Raw genomic sequence first — 15668 nt, 5'->3', positions numbered from 1 at the left:
GTAATCCCTCATCTATCACCGTCGTTATCTTCTGGATAACTCGTTTTATTTTTATCCTCATTTATATTCGATTACTGAATCAAGCGTTCAAATCAAATTCAAATTCAATTCAATTCAGATACAAATGTGCATCTAGCCCCGGTAATCAAACAAGTTTTCCTAGGAGTAAAAATTTATGAATTTGAAATTAATAATACATTTCCAAGTTATTTAAAACTTCAGATAATTTTCTTCAACCCGAAGCCTGAAATTAATAAAAAAAAAATCTAGGTAAAATTGTTAAACACAGCGTTCAAACTTTGAAATGCTAATTTCAATATCCGTCGAGCACAAAAGCTTGCACTTTGTTGGTGCTTCTGCAGTTTGGCTGATCCTGGATGAAGGCATGGCAGGTAAAACTGCTACAGCTCTCCTCCGCACTAATGGCAAGCGAGCGTAATGAAGAAGCTTACTTTACAGCGCCCTCTTCTTCATTGATTTTTTTCCCTGTCCTGTTTCATAAAGACCAAAAGGACACTTTCATTTTCGTTCGCTAAGGAGTTTGTAAAAGTTTAAGTGTATTAAATTAATTATCCCAATCGCTCGTACAGCTTCCTTCTAGAACGACACTGTGTAACCCGGAAAGGGACAAATGATTCCGAGGGCAAAAGCGAATCGGGAATGCAAATTAGGATTCGAGCTTCAATTTAAATTCGGTAATGAATTTGAAACTTTTTCCACTTCACAAACCGAACCATAAGAATTTCAACTTGCCTTAAAGTTGGAGATTGTTTATTGTCCCGCAAATATTGGGTAAATATGGGATTTCGTTATTTATTGCCCAATCCGGTTCTTGTAAATCGCACAACACTACCTGAACCGGAAAACAAAATCGTTCATCATCAAAAGGGTTCTTTGCAGTTTTTAGAACCATAATTGCTTACCTCATTCAACTGGTCTCTTCTTAATCTACCGAAGGAGCAATAAAATAAATCAAACTAGATAGTAGAGCAAATCACTGTATTAGGACCAAAATATAGCAAATACCAAATCGGCTTAGTCTTGTTAATGGTCGGAAATGCTAGCAAAGCGTTACAGCATCGTTGCGTTTATCTTCGAGAAATGGGGGCTCTATGCTGTGTAGGTACTGAAAAACGCTTTCTGAGAATGCGAGGCAACAGGAAGTCCCCAAAGTATCGAGGATTAGCCGCAGCAGTCGGTAGCACGTTGGATTTCCCGTTCGATTTTCCTATTTGACCTCATCTTCTCTTCCACTCGTCCTTATTTCTCAATCTATATAGAGTCTGGTCCCGCTTTAAGTCCGTACACAAAGCGAGAAGCTCCGGTTAAACGATATCGTTGCCAAACAGGGGATATTCCTCTAATTCTGTCATCCGCATCATTTATCTCAGATTTTGCTGGCTCATTCCTTCCTTCGAATGTAGAGCATGTCCGGCTCTGTTCGGCTGAAGACGTGATCGATAAAGCGATACAGAAATATCACCAGTTACAGATTCGTTCGACTTTCGGGTTCTGAGTGAGCTTTTGTCAAAAATTTTGTATTGTTCTGTAATTCTTGTAATTTTGTTCATTTTTTTCCATTAAGAAATTTTTGTAATTTAAGTAATTGTTGTTAATTTTGTAACTTTTGAAATTTTTGAAATTTTTGTAATTTTTGTAATTTTTGTAATTTTTGTAATTTTTGTAATTTTTGTAATTTTTTAATTTTTGTAATTTTTGCAATTTTTGCAATTTTTGAAATTTTTGTAATTTTTGAAATTCTTGTAATTTTTGTAATTTTTGTAATTTTTGTAATTTTTGTCATTTTTGTAAGTTTTGTAATTTTTGAAATTTTTGTAATTTTTGTAATTTTTGTAATTTTTGTAATTTTTGTAATTTTTGTAATTTTTGTCATTTTTGTAATTTTTGTCATTTTTGTAATTTTTGTAATTTTTGTAATTTTTGTAATTTTTGTCATTTTTGTAATTTTTGTCATTTTTGTAATTTTTGTAATTTTTGTAATTTTTGTAATTTTTGTAATTTTTGTAATTTTTGTAATTTTTGTAATTTTTGTAATTTTTGTAATTTTTGTAATTTTTGTAATTTTTGTAATTTTTGTAATTTTTGTAATTTTTGTAATTTTTGTAATTTTTGTAATTTTTGTAATTTTTGTAATTTTTGCAATTTTTGTAATTTTTGTAATTTTTGTAATTTTTGTAATTTTTGTAATTTTTGTAATTTTTGTAATTTTTGTAATTTTGTAATTTTTGTAATTTTTGTAATTTTTGTAATTTTTGTAATTTTTGTAATTTTTGTAATTTTTGTAATTTTTGTAATTTTTGTAATTTTTGTAATTTTTGTAATTTTTGTAATTTTTGTAATTTTTGTAATTTTTGTAATTTTTGTAATTTTTGTAATTTTTGTAATTTTTGTAATTTTTGTAATTTTTGTAATTTTTGTAATTTTTGTAATTTTTGTAATTTTTGTAATTTTTGTAATTTTTGTAATTTTTGTAATTTTTGTAATTTTTGTAATTTTTGTAATTTTTGTAATTTTTGTAATTTTTGTAATTTTTGTAATTTTTGTAATTTTTGTAATTTTTGTAATTTTTGTAATTTTTGTAATTTTTGTAATTTTTGTAATTTTTGTCATTTTTGTAATTTTTGTAATTTTTGTAATTTTTGTAATTTTTGTAATTTTTGTAATTTTTGTAATTTTTGTAATTCTTGTAAATTTGGATTTTTTGTAATTCTTGTAATTTTTGTAATTTTTGTAATTTTTGTAATTTTTGTTATTTTTGTAATTTTTGTAATTTTTGTCATTTTTGTAATTTTTGTTATTTTTGTAATTTTTGTAATTTTTGTAATTTTTGTAATTTTTGTAATTTTTGTAATTTTTGTAATTTTTGTAATTTTTGTAATTTTTGTAATTTTTGTAATTTTTGTAATTTTTGTAATTTTTGTAATTTTTGTAATTTTTGTAATTTTTGTAATTTTTGTAACTTTTGTAACTTTTGTAATTTTTGTAATTTTTGTAATTTTTGTAAGTTTTGTAATTTTTGTAATTTTTGTGATTTTTGTAATTTTTGTAATTTTTTAATTTTTGTATTTTCTGTAATTTTTGTAATTTTTGTAATTTTTGTAATTTTTGTAATTTTTGTAATTTTTGTAATTTTTGTAATTTTTGTAATTTTTGTAATTTTTGTAATTTTTGTAATTTTTGTAATTTTTGTAATTTTTGTAATTTTTGTAATTTTTGTAATTTTTGTAATTTTTGTAATTTTTGTAATTTTTGTAATTTTTGTAATTTTTGTAATTTTTGTAATTTTTGTAATTTTTGTAATTTTTGTATTTTTTGTAATTTTTGTATTTTTTGTAATTTTTGTAATTTTTGTAATTTTTGTAATTTTTGTAATTTTTGTAATTTTTGAAATTATTGTAATTTTTGTAATTTTTGTAATTTTTGTCATTTTTGTAATTTTTGTAATTTTTGTAATTTTTGTCATTTTTGTAATTTTTGTCATTTTTGTAATTTTTGTAATTTTTGTAATTTTTTTAATTTTTTTAATTTTTGTAATTTTTGTAATTTTTGTAATTTTTGTAATTTTTGTAATTTTTGTAATTTTTGTAATTTTTGTAATTTTTGTTATTTTTGTCATTTTTGTAATTTTTGTCATTTTTGTCATTTTTGTCATTTTTGTCATTTTTGTCATTTTTGTCATTTTTGTCATTTTTGTCATTTTTGTCATTTTTGTCATTTTTGTCATTTTTGTCATTTTTGTCATTTTTGTCATTTTTGTCATTTTTGTCATTTTTGTCATTTTTGTCATTTTTGTCATTTTTGTCATTTTTGTCATTTTTGTCATTTTTGTCATTTTTGTCATTTTTGTCATTTTTGTCATTTTTGTCATTTTTGTCATTTTTGTCATTTTTGTCATTTTTGTCATTTTTGTCATTTTTGTCATTTTTGTCATTTTTGTCATTTATGTCATTTTTGTCATTTTTGTCATTTTTGTCATTTTTGTCATTTTTGTCATTTTTGTCATTTTTGTCATTTTTGTCATTTTTGTCATTTTTGTCATTTTTGTCATTTTTGTCATTTTTGTCATTTTTGTCATTTTTGTCATTTTTGTCATTTTTGTCATTTTTGTCATTTTTGTCATTTTTGTCATTTTTGTCATTTTTGTCATTTTTGTCATTTTTGTCATTTTTGTCATTTTTGTCATTTTTGTCATTTTTGTCATTTTTGTCATTTTTGTCATTTTTGTCATTTTTGTCATTTTTGTCATTTTTGTCATTTTTGTCATTTTTGTCATTTTTGTCATTTTTGTCATTTTTGTCATTTTTGTAATTTTTGTAATTTTTGTAATTTTTGTCATTTTTGTCATTTTTGTCATTTTTGTCATTTTTGTCATTTTTGTCATTTTTGTCATTTTTGTCATTTTTGTCATTTTTGTCATTTTTGTCATTTTTGTCATTTTTGTCATTTTTGTCATTTTTTTCATTTTTGTCATTTTTGTCATTTTTGTCATTTTTGTCATTTTTGTCATTTTTGTCATTTTTGTCATTTTTGTCATTTTTGTCATTTTTGTAATTTTTGTAATTTTTGTCATTTTTGTCATTTTTGTCATTTTTGTCATTTTTGTCATTTTTGTCATTTTTGTCATTTTTGTCATTTTTGTCATTTTTGTCATTTTTTGTCATTTTTTGTCATTTTTTTCATTTTTGTCATTTTTGTCATTTTTGTCATTTTTGTCATTTTTGTCATTTTTGTCATTTTTGTCATTTTTGTCATTTTTGTCATTTTTGTCATTTTTGTCATTTTTGTCATTTTTGTCATTTTTGTCATTTTTGTCATTTTTGTCATTTTTGTCATTTTTGTCATTTTTGTCATTTTTGTCATTTTTGTCATTTTTGTCATTTTTGTCATTTTTGTCATTTTTGTCATTTTTGTCATTTTTGTCATTTTTGTCATTTTTGTCATTTTTGTCAATTTTGTCTTTTTTGTATTTTTTTTTTTAATTTTAAGGTATTTATGTCAGTAGGTTTTTTTCATATCATTTTTGCCTTTAAATCAGTTACGTCTTTTCTGTCAGTTTCGTAAGTTTTGTCAATTTCTACTTCTACCGATGAAATAGATGGCCTCGATTGGTTTGAAACCTACATTCCAGCAACTAGCAACTTTTTTCTTAATCGCAAAACGTGGTTGTATCGAATGAAATTGAATTGATTATGAGCTGTTCAGCTGTTTCGATAGAAAATATATTGATTCGAAATACTTGAACCGGTTTATTACTTTGAATGTCTATCTCAATTGAATATTAATTTTGGGAGCTCTAATGGATAGATGACTGCAAACAGCCTGTTTCTGCTGTTCTCAGGGTTTTCGATTAATGGGCCATTCAATTGTTACACGCAAAAAAAAAAAAGATTTACCAGAAAGATGAAAAATGTCATTCGAATCAAGCTGTACTCACCGATGAAAAACCACACATACGCTCGGCCATAAATCTGCTGTTTGTACATTTCGCACAGGACCCGCCTGGCTGCGACAACGTAGAACAGTCCGACGATTATACGGGCATCTTGTCTCCGGAGATTTCGCACCGCATCGGTTGGATCGGATAAGAATGATTGTCTCGTCACTATCTCGATACCAGCATCTTTACATCGAGTCTCTAAATCCTCGACGGTCTGCGTCCGGGTGTCAGCGGGCCAGTAGAAATCGGAACGAAAATAAAGAAAACGAGTAATCTGTTAGTACGCTCTACTATACTGGGTTCAATCTGGAAGATTGGTATCTACTAATGGACGTCAGGGGACTGGAATAAAGTTCTTCTGTTCATAGTTTTTTTTCCAGTGAAAACTTTAACTTACCGATATGAACACTTCTTCGGCTTGCTGGAGGATCGCTACTCGCGACCACCCAAATTTTTGCATTAATTTTATTCTAGTTGGATTATGTACAGTAGCAGAAGGATGAGTCCTAAACAACGTAGGAAATCGTCCTCTGTCTGATAAGGCAGGGCTGGATGCGCCGTAGCACAGCTGTAAAGAAAAAAGAAAAAAAAAACATATGATGTACATACTACCTATTTTTAAGTAGTTATGTCACGTTCAGCCAGGAAAAAAGTTCAGTCCATTTTCCGTATTAGAATAAAAAAAAATGTTTGTATCATTTCGGTATTTTCAGAACACCAACACAAAAACTACCGAAAATGTACGTTGTACCAATTTCGATGGCAATTTTTGGCGGTACCGTGACCAAAATCGTTATCATCGTGATGTGGAAATTCAAAACCTTCTTACCTGTGTACGCTTTGTCAACAGGTAGGCTCAATTTAGTTTTTCTTGCATTTTCATTGGAGCGAGCTGTTGCGCGCGAATGAATTGCACAGCTACATGCAAGCTTGGAAACGTGAAAGCCCAACCGAATTTACACCACACTTTTTTCCCTACCAGGTAACATCCGGGGTAGCATTCTATGGCAACCCACCAACGACGACCGGCGAAGGAGAAAAAAATATATCCTAGCAAAGCGGAACAAAAATGACACTAAAAGTACAGCCAACACCAAGCTGACATGTTCTAAGCTGTCAGTAAAGTGTAAAATGTTTAAAAATTCGTTAGCAACACTCATACTATTAGGTATACAGATGTGCATCTGGAAAAGTGTTATTTCCTGGTAGGCATAACCGGGGAAAAGTTTTGGGTTTTTCGTTTCACGTAACCTTTTTTTCTTTTTTGAGAAAAAATTGATAACTGACAAAGGGGTTGGCTGAAAATATGAAAATATCGTATACCATTTTCTGACATGAGTTTCTCTGCTCATGTTGTTCGAAAGCTTAATGTGAATTTCACACTCAATGTACTACATTGAATGAAGGCTGGAGATTTTTTCTTCGTGCCGCTACAGGTGTGCAGGAATAAAAAAAAATAGATTGTCAGATATGTGCAAATGACGCATCACGACGTCACGAGTTTGGTTGCGCAGTAGACTGCCCCAAATGACCCGACTTTTGAAAAAGTTATACGCTGCAGGCTAAAATTGATACTGGGCCTAGTTCAAGATCTCATGCCAAATTTGGGCCAGATCGGACCACGGGAAGGGGTCGCTCAACGAGCTTAAAGTTTGTATGGGATTTTGAGACATTTTGTTCGAGAGGAACATGAAAAATCACAAATCGTCCAGTCATGTTCCTAGGCCCCTGTGGTTATGCAATTTTTTTCTTTAATTGTCAAGCATTTTTCCGCCCTTACTTTTTTTTCCGAACTATCAAGTGAACATAATCCAAACTCAAATATTAGAAAAACATTAAAAATTGCAATCAAACGCAACAACAATGGTTAAAATCGGTCATAATTTTACGAAACGGCATGCATTTCACATTGAGTGTTCTGGTCAGACATTTAGTCGCCTCATTAAAACAGTGATGAATATCATCTTTAAAAAAGATAGCCAATTTTTGAAGCTTAATAACTTTTTTATCTTAATTTTAATTGAAATGCAACCTTCGGATGAAATATTTGTCATAGTTTAGGCTTTAAGAAAACCCATTTTTGAAAGAAATCGGTCGAAGGAGACAAAAGTTATTGACGAAAAACTGGTTTTTTATGTTCCTCTCGAACAAAATGTCTCAAAATCCCATACAAACTTCAGGCTCGTTGAGCGATCCCTTCCCGTGGTCCGATCTGGCCCAGATTTGGCATAAGATCTTGTAGTAGGCGCAGGATCAATTTTAGCCTGCAGCGTATAACATTTCACAGGTTTTAAATTTCCCATACAAATTTGGGGCAGTCTATTGCGTAGTTACTTTACAAGTGAAATATATTTTTCCTTGAATATAGACGGAAATGCGGAATGTTTAGTAATAAAACGTAAACGAGCAATTTAATATTTCTTATCGAGATGACCTAGCTTCAAGTTCCGTCAAAAATTCTGAATGCTTGACAAATCAATATCTGTTATTCTGTGATTCGACCCAAAAAGTCGCTGAATTGGTTCAATAGACTTAGTCAATTTTGGGTCATTTTTGAATTTCTCAAACCCAGGAGTCTCGAAAGCTTCATTTTGGTTCCAAACTCATCCATGATGTTTTGCAGAGTTTTGAGTAAATTTTTACTTTTAGGTGTGTATGGAAAAATTGAACATTTTGTACTCAAAAATCAACATCATTTGTATTTTTCAACGGACCGGTTCAAAAGGTAGTGTTTAACCGGTTTCCGAGGTTTCGGACTTAGATTCAAAATTCGAATTTGGTTTATACTTCCGTTTAATAACGCGAATCAAAGATTTCAAATGCAATATATCTTTCAACTTTATTGCAACCGACGACGGGAATAGTGATCACAATGGTAAAAATAAACTGCGTGCGTTGGATACTACTGACCAATTCTATTGGTTTTTTACTCTCTCCGCTTTGTGCGGATGTTCGGTCATCCAGCGAAGTGACCAAAAGTCGTTGGTTTTAGATGAAGCTGCGCGGGATTTTGTTCAGAGGAAATTTGGTGTGGCGCGAATACACCCGAATCTGCGGTGTCTCATATTTTGTGCGAACATACCGGCCGCCTTGAAATATTAAACAATTTCAACTACTATTTTTACTTAAAGCTACACTTTTGAGATCCACGGGCTCTGCTCGCTGGATTTTCCGATGGGTGATACTGCGATGACTGTACAGAGGACAGGGTGTTCCAGCTCGACGCGCCGCAACCTGGTAAGAATAATCGGGTAAATATCCGAACTGGACGTGGAAATATGATGGGGTACTTAACGGAAGGCTGCTGTGGGGTGACAGGTCTGACCCGTCCGATCGCGACCACGTCACCCCCGATTGCTTTAGAGCTGGATCTCTGGACAGACTAACATTGTCTGGTTGCACCTATGCAACTGATGAAAAAAAACTGGACCTGGTGTGCTCTTCGAACGCTACCGGATTATACCGGAAGCACTGATGACTGCTTGATGATAATGATGATAACTACACGCTAACTGCTGCCGTTGCTACTGCTCCTGCTGCTGCTCCTACGTTAGGGCTTAAGATGAGTTGAGGAGTTCCAACACGACGAACCGCAACCTGTGATGAAAGAACGGGTAAATGTCCGTACTGGACGTTCGTATTGAATGGGTACTTAACGAAGGTTAGCGGTGAAGTGACAGGTTCGACCCGTCCGATCGCAACCGCGTCACCCCTGGAGGCTTTGGTGCTGGAACTCTGCTCAGACTAGCGTTGCCTGTTTGCCTCTTCGCAAATGATGAAACGCCGGGTGGTAAGGTAGATGGGTCGACTGCGATGAATTACCGGTGGTGTGTTGATTCTGAATCCCACAAACTCTTGGAAGATCGGTTCGCTGATACTGGACGCAACGATAAAACTATGATGCATCTTCGCTGGATCAAACAACACGCGCACGTGTTTTCATTGCAGAGTCGGCTCTACTGGCTCAAATACTGGATGAACATCAACGAAAGGCAAACGACGAACGGGAACGATATGGTTGTACTGAGCAGCAACGGTTGCGAGTAGCTTAAATGGGGAGGACCTTAGTCCTCTGACTATGCAGAAACTGGTGAGTTGCCAATTAGCTGAATGCCCTTGTTAAACTTCTTGTTTTGGGAGTGAATCATCGAAATTGGTGCATTTTGCCACCGGCCGCCGACACGAATTACACCGTCAGTAAAACGAGGGTTTGACATTTGTCTGGATGATTTGAATTTCAACTGGAATCTTTTTTGAAAAACCCTGGACGTTTTCTGTTTTGGAACAGTGCCTGACACGGTCCAACCGAAAACGGAATTCTGTAGGCTGGGACCATGATCAGACACCTTGAATCGACCATCGGAAAGCAGATCGTAGAAGGCCTGAGCACCAATGATGATGTCGATTTGTCCTGGCTCGCGGAAGATGGGATCAGCAAGCACTAAATTCTTTGGCATACTGCACGAAACACGGCTGGCTGGTTGGGTAGTTGTTATCTCAGGGAGCACGTTAAAAGTCATCGAAGAGTCAAACGAAGATATTTTCGAGCAACGGGGAAAAACGGATGCCGTCACCTGCTGTTTTGAGACTGTTGACCCACCGATTCCTTGGACAGTAAGATTATCGGAGGAACTCTGGAGCTTCAAACTTTGGCAGAATGTCGTGGTGATGAAATTTAACTGCGAGCCAGAATCTAACAAAGCTCTGGCTTGCCGGAAGTTTCCTGAATGGTCCAGGATGCGAACAACGGCCGTTGACAGAAGTACTTGGTGTGGTGGTGTGTGTACTTGTGTGGGATGTCCAAATGTGTGTTGGTTGTCGTCAGAGAAGTCTGTAGTGTAGTCTGGCATTTGTATAACTGTGAACGATGAGGAGGTTTGTGGTCTGGAAAGTGGGCTAGTAGAAGGGATCGGTTGGGATGACGGAGATGGTGGTGGGGATTGCGGAGCTTGACGTAATGGCGGCGTGGAATTTGTATGGATTTGCGAGACGGAGGATTGAGGATCTGGGTGCAGCAACGAATGATGGCGCGATCCTCTGCTGCAGACACGAGCCATGTGACCGGGTGATAAACAATTAAGGCACAGTCGAGCCCTCTTCACTGCATTGCCACGTTCTTCGACTGTAGACTTTAAAAACGGCACGCATCGGAAAGCTGAATGGACACAGAATGGACATTTGGCGGAAAACTGAAAACTGGGATGGCTTACTCCGAAGCTCGACTGGTTTACCTGGGATTAAGCAGTTGTGGGTTGATGTGCAAGGGTTTGCAGAACAGAACAATGATCTTTCAGGAAGCGCAACAACTCCTTGAACTTCGGTATTTTTCGGGAATTGTGGTGCGTTTCCCAATGGCGTAACGTCAACGGATCCAACCGAGCACGTATCATGTACACCAGCAAAGTGCTCCAACCATCGGAAGATTCGCCTGCTTTTTCCAACATCTGTATGCTTTTCTCATGATCACCAATAAGTTTACTCAAGCCATCATAGCTCTCTTTGTGCAGTACTTCGACGTTAAACAGCGCATCGAGATAGGTCTTGATTATGAGCTTCCGATTTTCGTACCGATTTGATAATGCAGCCCATGCTACATCGTAGTTGGCTGCCGTGATTTCAATTGAGTTCAACTCCTGGAGAGCTTCTCCTGTCAGCGCTGAGCGAAGGTAGGTGAACTTATCCATCGCCGTCAGAAGGTCATTGGAATGGATGAGACTGTCAAAAGTACCCCGAAAAGTTATCCACATCTTGATCTGTCCATCAAAACTTGGCAGAGATATTTCGGGCAGCTTCACGCGTGCCAAACTCGATGAAGACCCGATCGGATTCTGGTAGCTGGATGTTGGAGATTGTTCAGCATTTTCGGATCTGCGTGCTTGTGACTGGAGGTGCAACAGTTCTCCCTTCAGGTTACAGTAATCATCCTCTTTAAGCATCGAAATACTGTCATTCTCCTCGGCTCGTGCGGTGATCAGCAACAACTCCTGCTCAGGATCGTCTACCCCGGTCACCTGGTCGGTCTGCAGCTCAATATCTGTACGCACTAGCTGAAACTGCTTGAACGCATCGTCCAGGCGTTCTATGCGTACGCCGATCACTTCACTTCTCACTGCACTAAGTTTTGCGCGTGCAATAAACTGTCGCACTGTCTTGAATACCCGACACTGGCTACTTTCTAACTTGTAAAGTTCTCGCAAGTCGTAATTACACACATTAGGCTTCACTTTTTGCACGATTTTAACTGATTTTCACTTTGACAGACCGCTGAAATCTACTCGACGTCTCGCAAAAAGTTTAAAAACAGTTCCACGCAATCACCCAGCTGACTTATGGGCCAACGTCAGCAATATATCTTCAACCGACCCACTTTAATTAATCCACACGGATGAAGTTGCTCTAAATACTTTCCACTTAATCCGGAAATCCTAAACAGTAAAATGCCAGACTGTGGTGTTTCGTGCAACCACCATCCACAGACTCTCTTACACACAAAGGAAAAGAAAAGGGTACTTAGCTCTCGGTGACGATGATTGGTATAGCAAGTCCAGCCCTCGAAGCTCCAGAAATGCGCAAACTTCTATGTTTCAGCTACGACTGATCCTTTTTTCACTGATCACAGAACAGGATATCCTCAACCGCACAGCGTTCGCCCTAGGCTGTTGGTTTTATTTGGCCAAATGTTGGCGGACTTTGCAAAAGAATCGGCGACAGATCTGGGGGAATCCACTTCACACAGTATGGCTGTACTGTATTGAAAATAAAAGTGAGTTCGGAACTGTTTTAATTCATCCTCGATCGGGACCGTGATCACTCGTCCACGGTGGGGGATATTTATAACAGGTACGGCAATCGTGTAATGAGTCCGTAATCAATCACAGATCAATCGCCCACGGTGGCTTCAATTTGCTTTTCACTGCAGAACACTTTCAACTCAAGCCAAGCCAAACGAGCGCGCGCGTTTTGTTAGCCTTTTGTTTATCTTTTCTTCACAGCACTATTGTCAACTGATTTTACGGAACTAGCGAGTCCCGTTATCCGGCTCGAAGGACCAAATGTTTAACCGGTTTCTGAGGTTTATATTTCCGTTTAATAACGCGAATCAAAGATTTCAAATGCAATATATCTTTCAACTTTATTGCAACCGACGACGGGAATAGTGATCACAATGGTAAAACTAAACTGCGTGCGTTGGATACTACTGACCAATTCTATTGGTTTTTTACTCTCTCCGCTTTGTGCGAATGTTCGGTCATCCAGCGAAGTGACCAAAAGTCGTTGGTTTTAGATGAAGCTGCGCGGGATTTTGTTCAGAGGAAATTTGGTAGGGCGCAAATACACCCGAATCTGCGGTGTCTCATATTTTGTGCGAACAGGTAGCTCACATCTGTTCTATTTCGAAAAAAAAAGAAAAATAAAGCAAAATAACAAATCTGTTTCCTCATAACTCTTATTAGAAAAACGATGATAAAAATATTTTTCCAAAATTTCATCTTAAGAATATAATATATTAAAACTTCATAAGGCCATATTTTCAAAACAATAGTAAATTCTTATTTTCTATAATAAAAAGTTATCCAAAATGTATCTATGTAATGTAGGGACTAAAAAAGTTAAATTTCTGGTACTGTATTCCTCAATATGTACGGAACGACATCGGTCTTTTTAAAAATCAATTTTTCATCATTGATTATTTATTAGTTCAGCTTTATAACTAACACTCGGAAAAAAAGTCTTTATTGAAAACGTTGGAAATATTTTGTTAAACATAAACAGTAAACGAAAATTACCGAGTTCGGTAATTTTTTTTTTTCCGAAATCCTAACATGTGTAAATTGTTAAACTGTTCGGTAATTTTTTCGGTAAAAAATAATACCGATACCGATGTTCGTTTATTTTTTTCCGAAAAAATTACCGAACAGTTTAACGATTTACACATGTTAGGATTTCGGTAAAAAAATTACCGAACTCGGTAATTTTCGTTTACTGTACATAACTTCGTCAGAAGAACATAAATATATTTTTTGTATCAAGGAGGAATTTGAGAAAAAAAAATTCTTCAGTCAGAATAGAAAGTATCCAACCAAGTTCTTCCTTAAAGTGGAATAAAACTATGAGAACAGTCAAGAACAATAATTTTGAATTGAGTTTAGATATTTATAAACCCTTATTTTTGCTTCTCCCGCTATACGCAGCTTAGAACTCTTCACAACTATCAGACTTTTATCAGTTGTGTATAAAAAAGAGATGAATATTTATTATTTAATACCCATCACCGTTACTGATATATCACAGTCCACTTCTATCTGTACGAATTAGCCTAGGGTTGCCATTCGTCCCGCAGAAGCGGGACATTCTTTATCAAAATATTTCTTTTAATTTCATATATTTGAAACACAAAAAACATTTTCGAGTAATGTGACAAAATTTTTTAATTTAATGGCGATTACAACTTTCAATTAAGAAAAAGATTCGAATATTAAAAACAGATATTCTTCTGAAAATATTCTTCTAAATGTGACAAAAGTTGAAAGCATAAATTTTAAATGGTGAATAGATGTTTAAAACACGGATTCATACATTAAGTATCGTCAACTTCAAAGTTTTAAGGTTGATGGGACACCAAATTGACGTAGTCAGAAAAATTATTGGTTTAACCAGTTATTTTTAAATTTACAAAAACATGCGATTTTCACCCTACTAAGAAAAAAGGGTAACTTGCAACAAACTCTGTAATTAATGTAGAATCTAATCAAAATGCTTGAAAATTTATAGTTTTTGATACATTTGTGATGTCATAACGCATAAAGCACCAATTGCAGTAATTTTTGGTTTTGTTCGAATTAAATTTTACATTTTTTCTGTCAAAAATGTTTTTAAGAAAAGAGTGTTAATCCGCTGCATACATTTAGGGGTAAAAAATACTACAAAAGATTCTATTATCTTAAATCTTGAAAATGAATGGATGGATGAAATTTTAATGTTAACAAACGCATAATGCTAAACAATCATATCCCAGCATATGAAAACGCGATTTATGAGAATTAGTTCTGATTTGCATTTTGTTGCATTTTGCCCCAGACAGCCAACAGAATTATAAAAATATTTTTTCAAAAAAATTTGGTAATTGTCCGAAAAATATTTATTCGTCAAATTTTAGCAACTACAGTAGTTTTTTTCATTCTTATTCTTTTTCCAAATTTTATTATCGGGAAAAGAGTACATACAAAAGTTTTGCAATATTTTTACTTATACTTATGCTTTTAAAGTAAGCATTCTAGATTGCCTATATTATATGTCCAACAATAACTCTAATAATTCGCCGAAAAACGTCGATTAAATTCAACAACAATTTACTACTTTTGTTTTTCCTAGATTTCTAGAACTTTAAGTAGTATGGTTAAAGAAATGTTGGATGGGCCGCATACGAATAAACAACTCGCTCAAGTCCATTTTGCATCCGAGATTCGAATTGTCAATAACAATCCTCTTCAAATTCTTTAGTTTGGAACATTTGCGTTTCGAATGTTCTCCTGATAATTCTTTGAAGAGATCTTAATTCTACTTAAGACTAAGCGTACATCTTTTCAAGGTTATAATGGCTAGCATTTCACTAATGCTAACATCACCAACCCACAGAAAGAGTACTATGTTTGCCGTGACCAATACTTGATCTCATGACCTCTGGCTTAGAAGACTTGAACGCTATCCTCTAGGCCACGGTCGACGGCGTAGTTCTCAGATGTCATTTTAGGAATTGCCCTTGAGCTACATTGCCTGTGGCAACAAAAGGCGTTAGTAACGAGATTCGGAAACGTAAGTGGAGCTAAATTGGGCACACACATGCACTGCGAAGAGATGAAAACGATATTTGAAGAGAGGCGCTTGACTGGAATCAAGGTGGGCAATCAGTTTACGAAAACCTTGACTGGCAGCAAGTGAAAACGCTGGCTCCAGAGCACCAGCACTGCAGATCTATGCGTCGATCAATCGGTGCCGGACCCTTAGATTAGGTAAATTAATAGGTAAGTTATATAAACCAAATCAATTTAATTTGATTTGACATCAGAATCTTTTATCCTAAAGCAGACGCTTTTCATATTTTGCAGCTTATGAGCCGAATAAATTAAATAGTGAAATTTCAGATTCACCGCAAGAAAATATGGCATTCAGGATTGGATTGGGCCAAGTTGAGGTTGTTAGTATTTTCAAA

The 15668-nt window shown here is 34.5% G+C and overlaps 1 protein-coding gene across 4 annotated transcripts in view; it reads right to left on the bottom strand.

Annotated features, from left to right (window-relative positions):
* The window catches only part of LOC129750105 (gamma-aminobutyric acid type B receptor subunit 1), a 349408-nt gene that overhangs the window by 98511 nt on the left and 235229 nt on the right, over positions 1-15668 (bottom strand). For all 4 annotated transcript variants that reach the window (XM_055745326.1, XM_055745327.1, XM_055745328.1 and 1 more), the window contains exons 5-6: positions 5856-6026; positions 5456-5672 (exon numbers count right to left, since the gene is read on the bottom strand). In XM_055745326.1, coding sequence (XP_055601301.1) covers positions 5456-5672; positions 5856-6026 — 388 coding nt within the window. The remainder of the gene's footprint in view (positions 1-5455; positions 5673-5855; positions 6027-15668) is intronic.

This window comes from Uranotaenia lowii, chromosome 2, assembly GCF_029784155.1.
Source record: "Uranotaenia lowii strain MFRU-FL chromosome 2, ASM2978415v1, whole genome shotgun sequence".
Taxonomy (NCBI): Eukaryota; Metazoa; Arthropoda; class Insecta; order Diptera; family Culicidae; genus Uranotaenia; species Uranotaenia lowii.
This window is presented reverse-complemented; position numbering and strand designations above follow the sequence as displayed.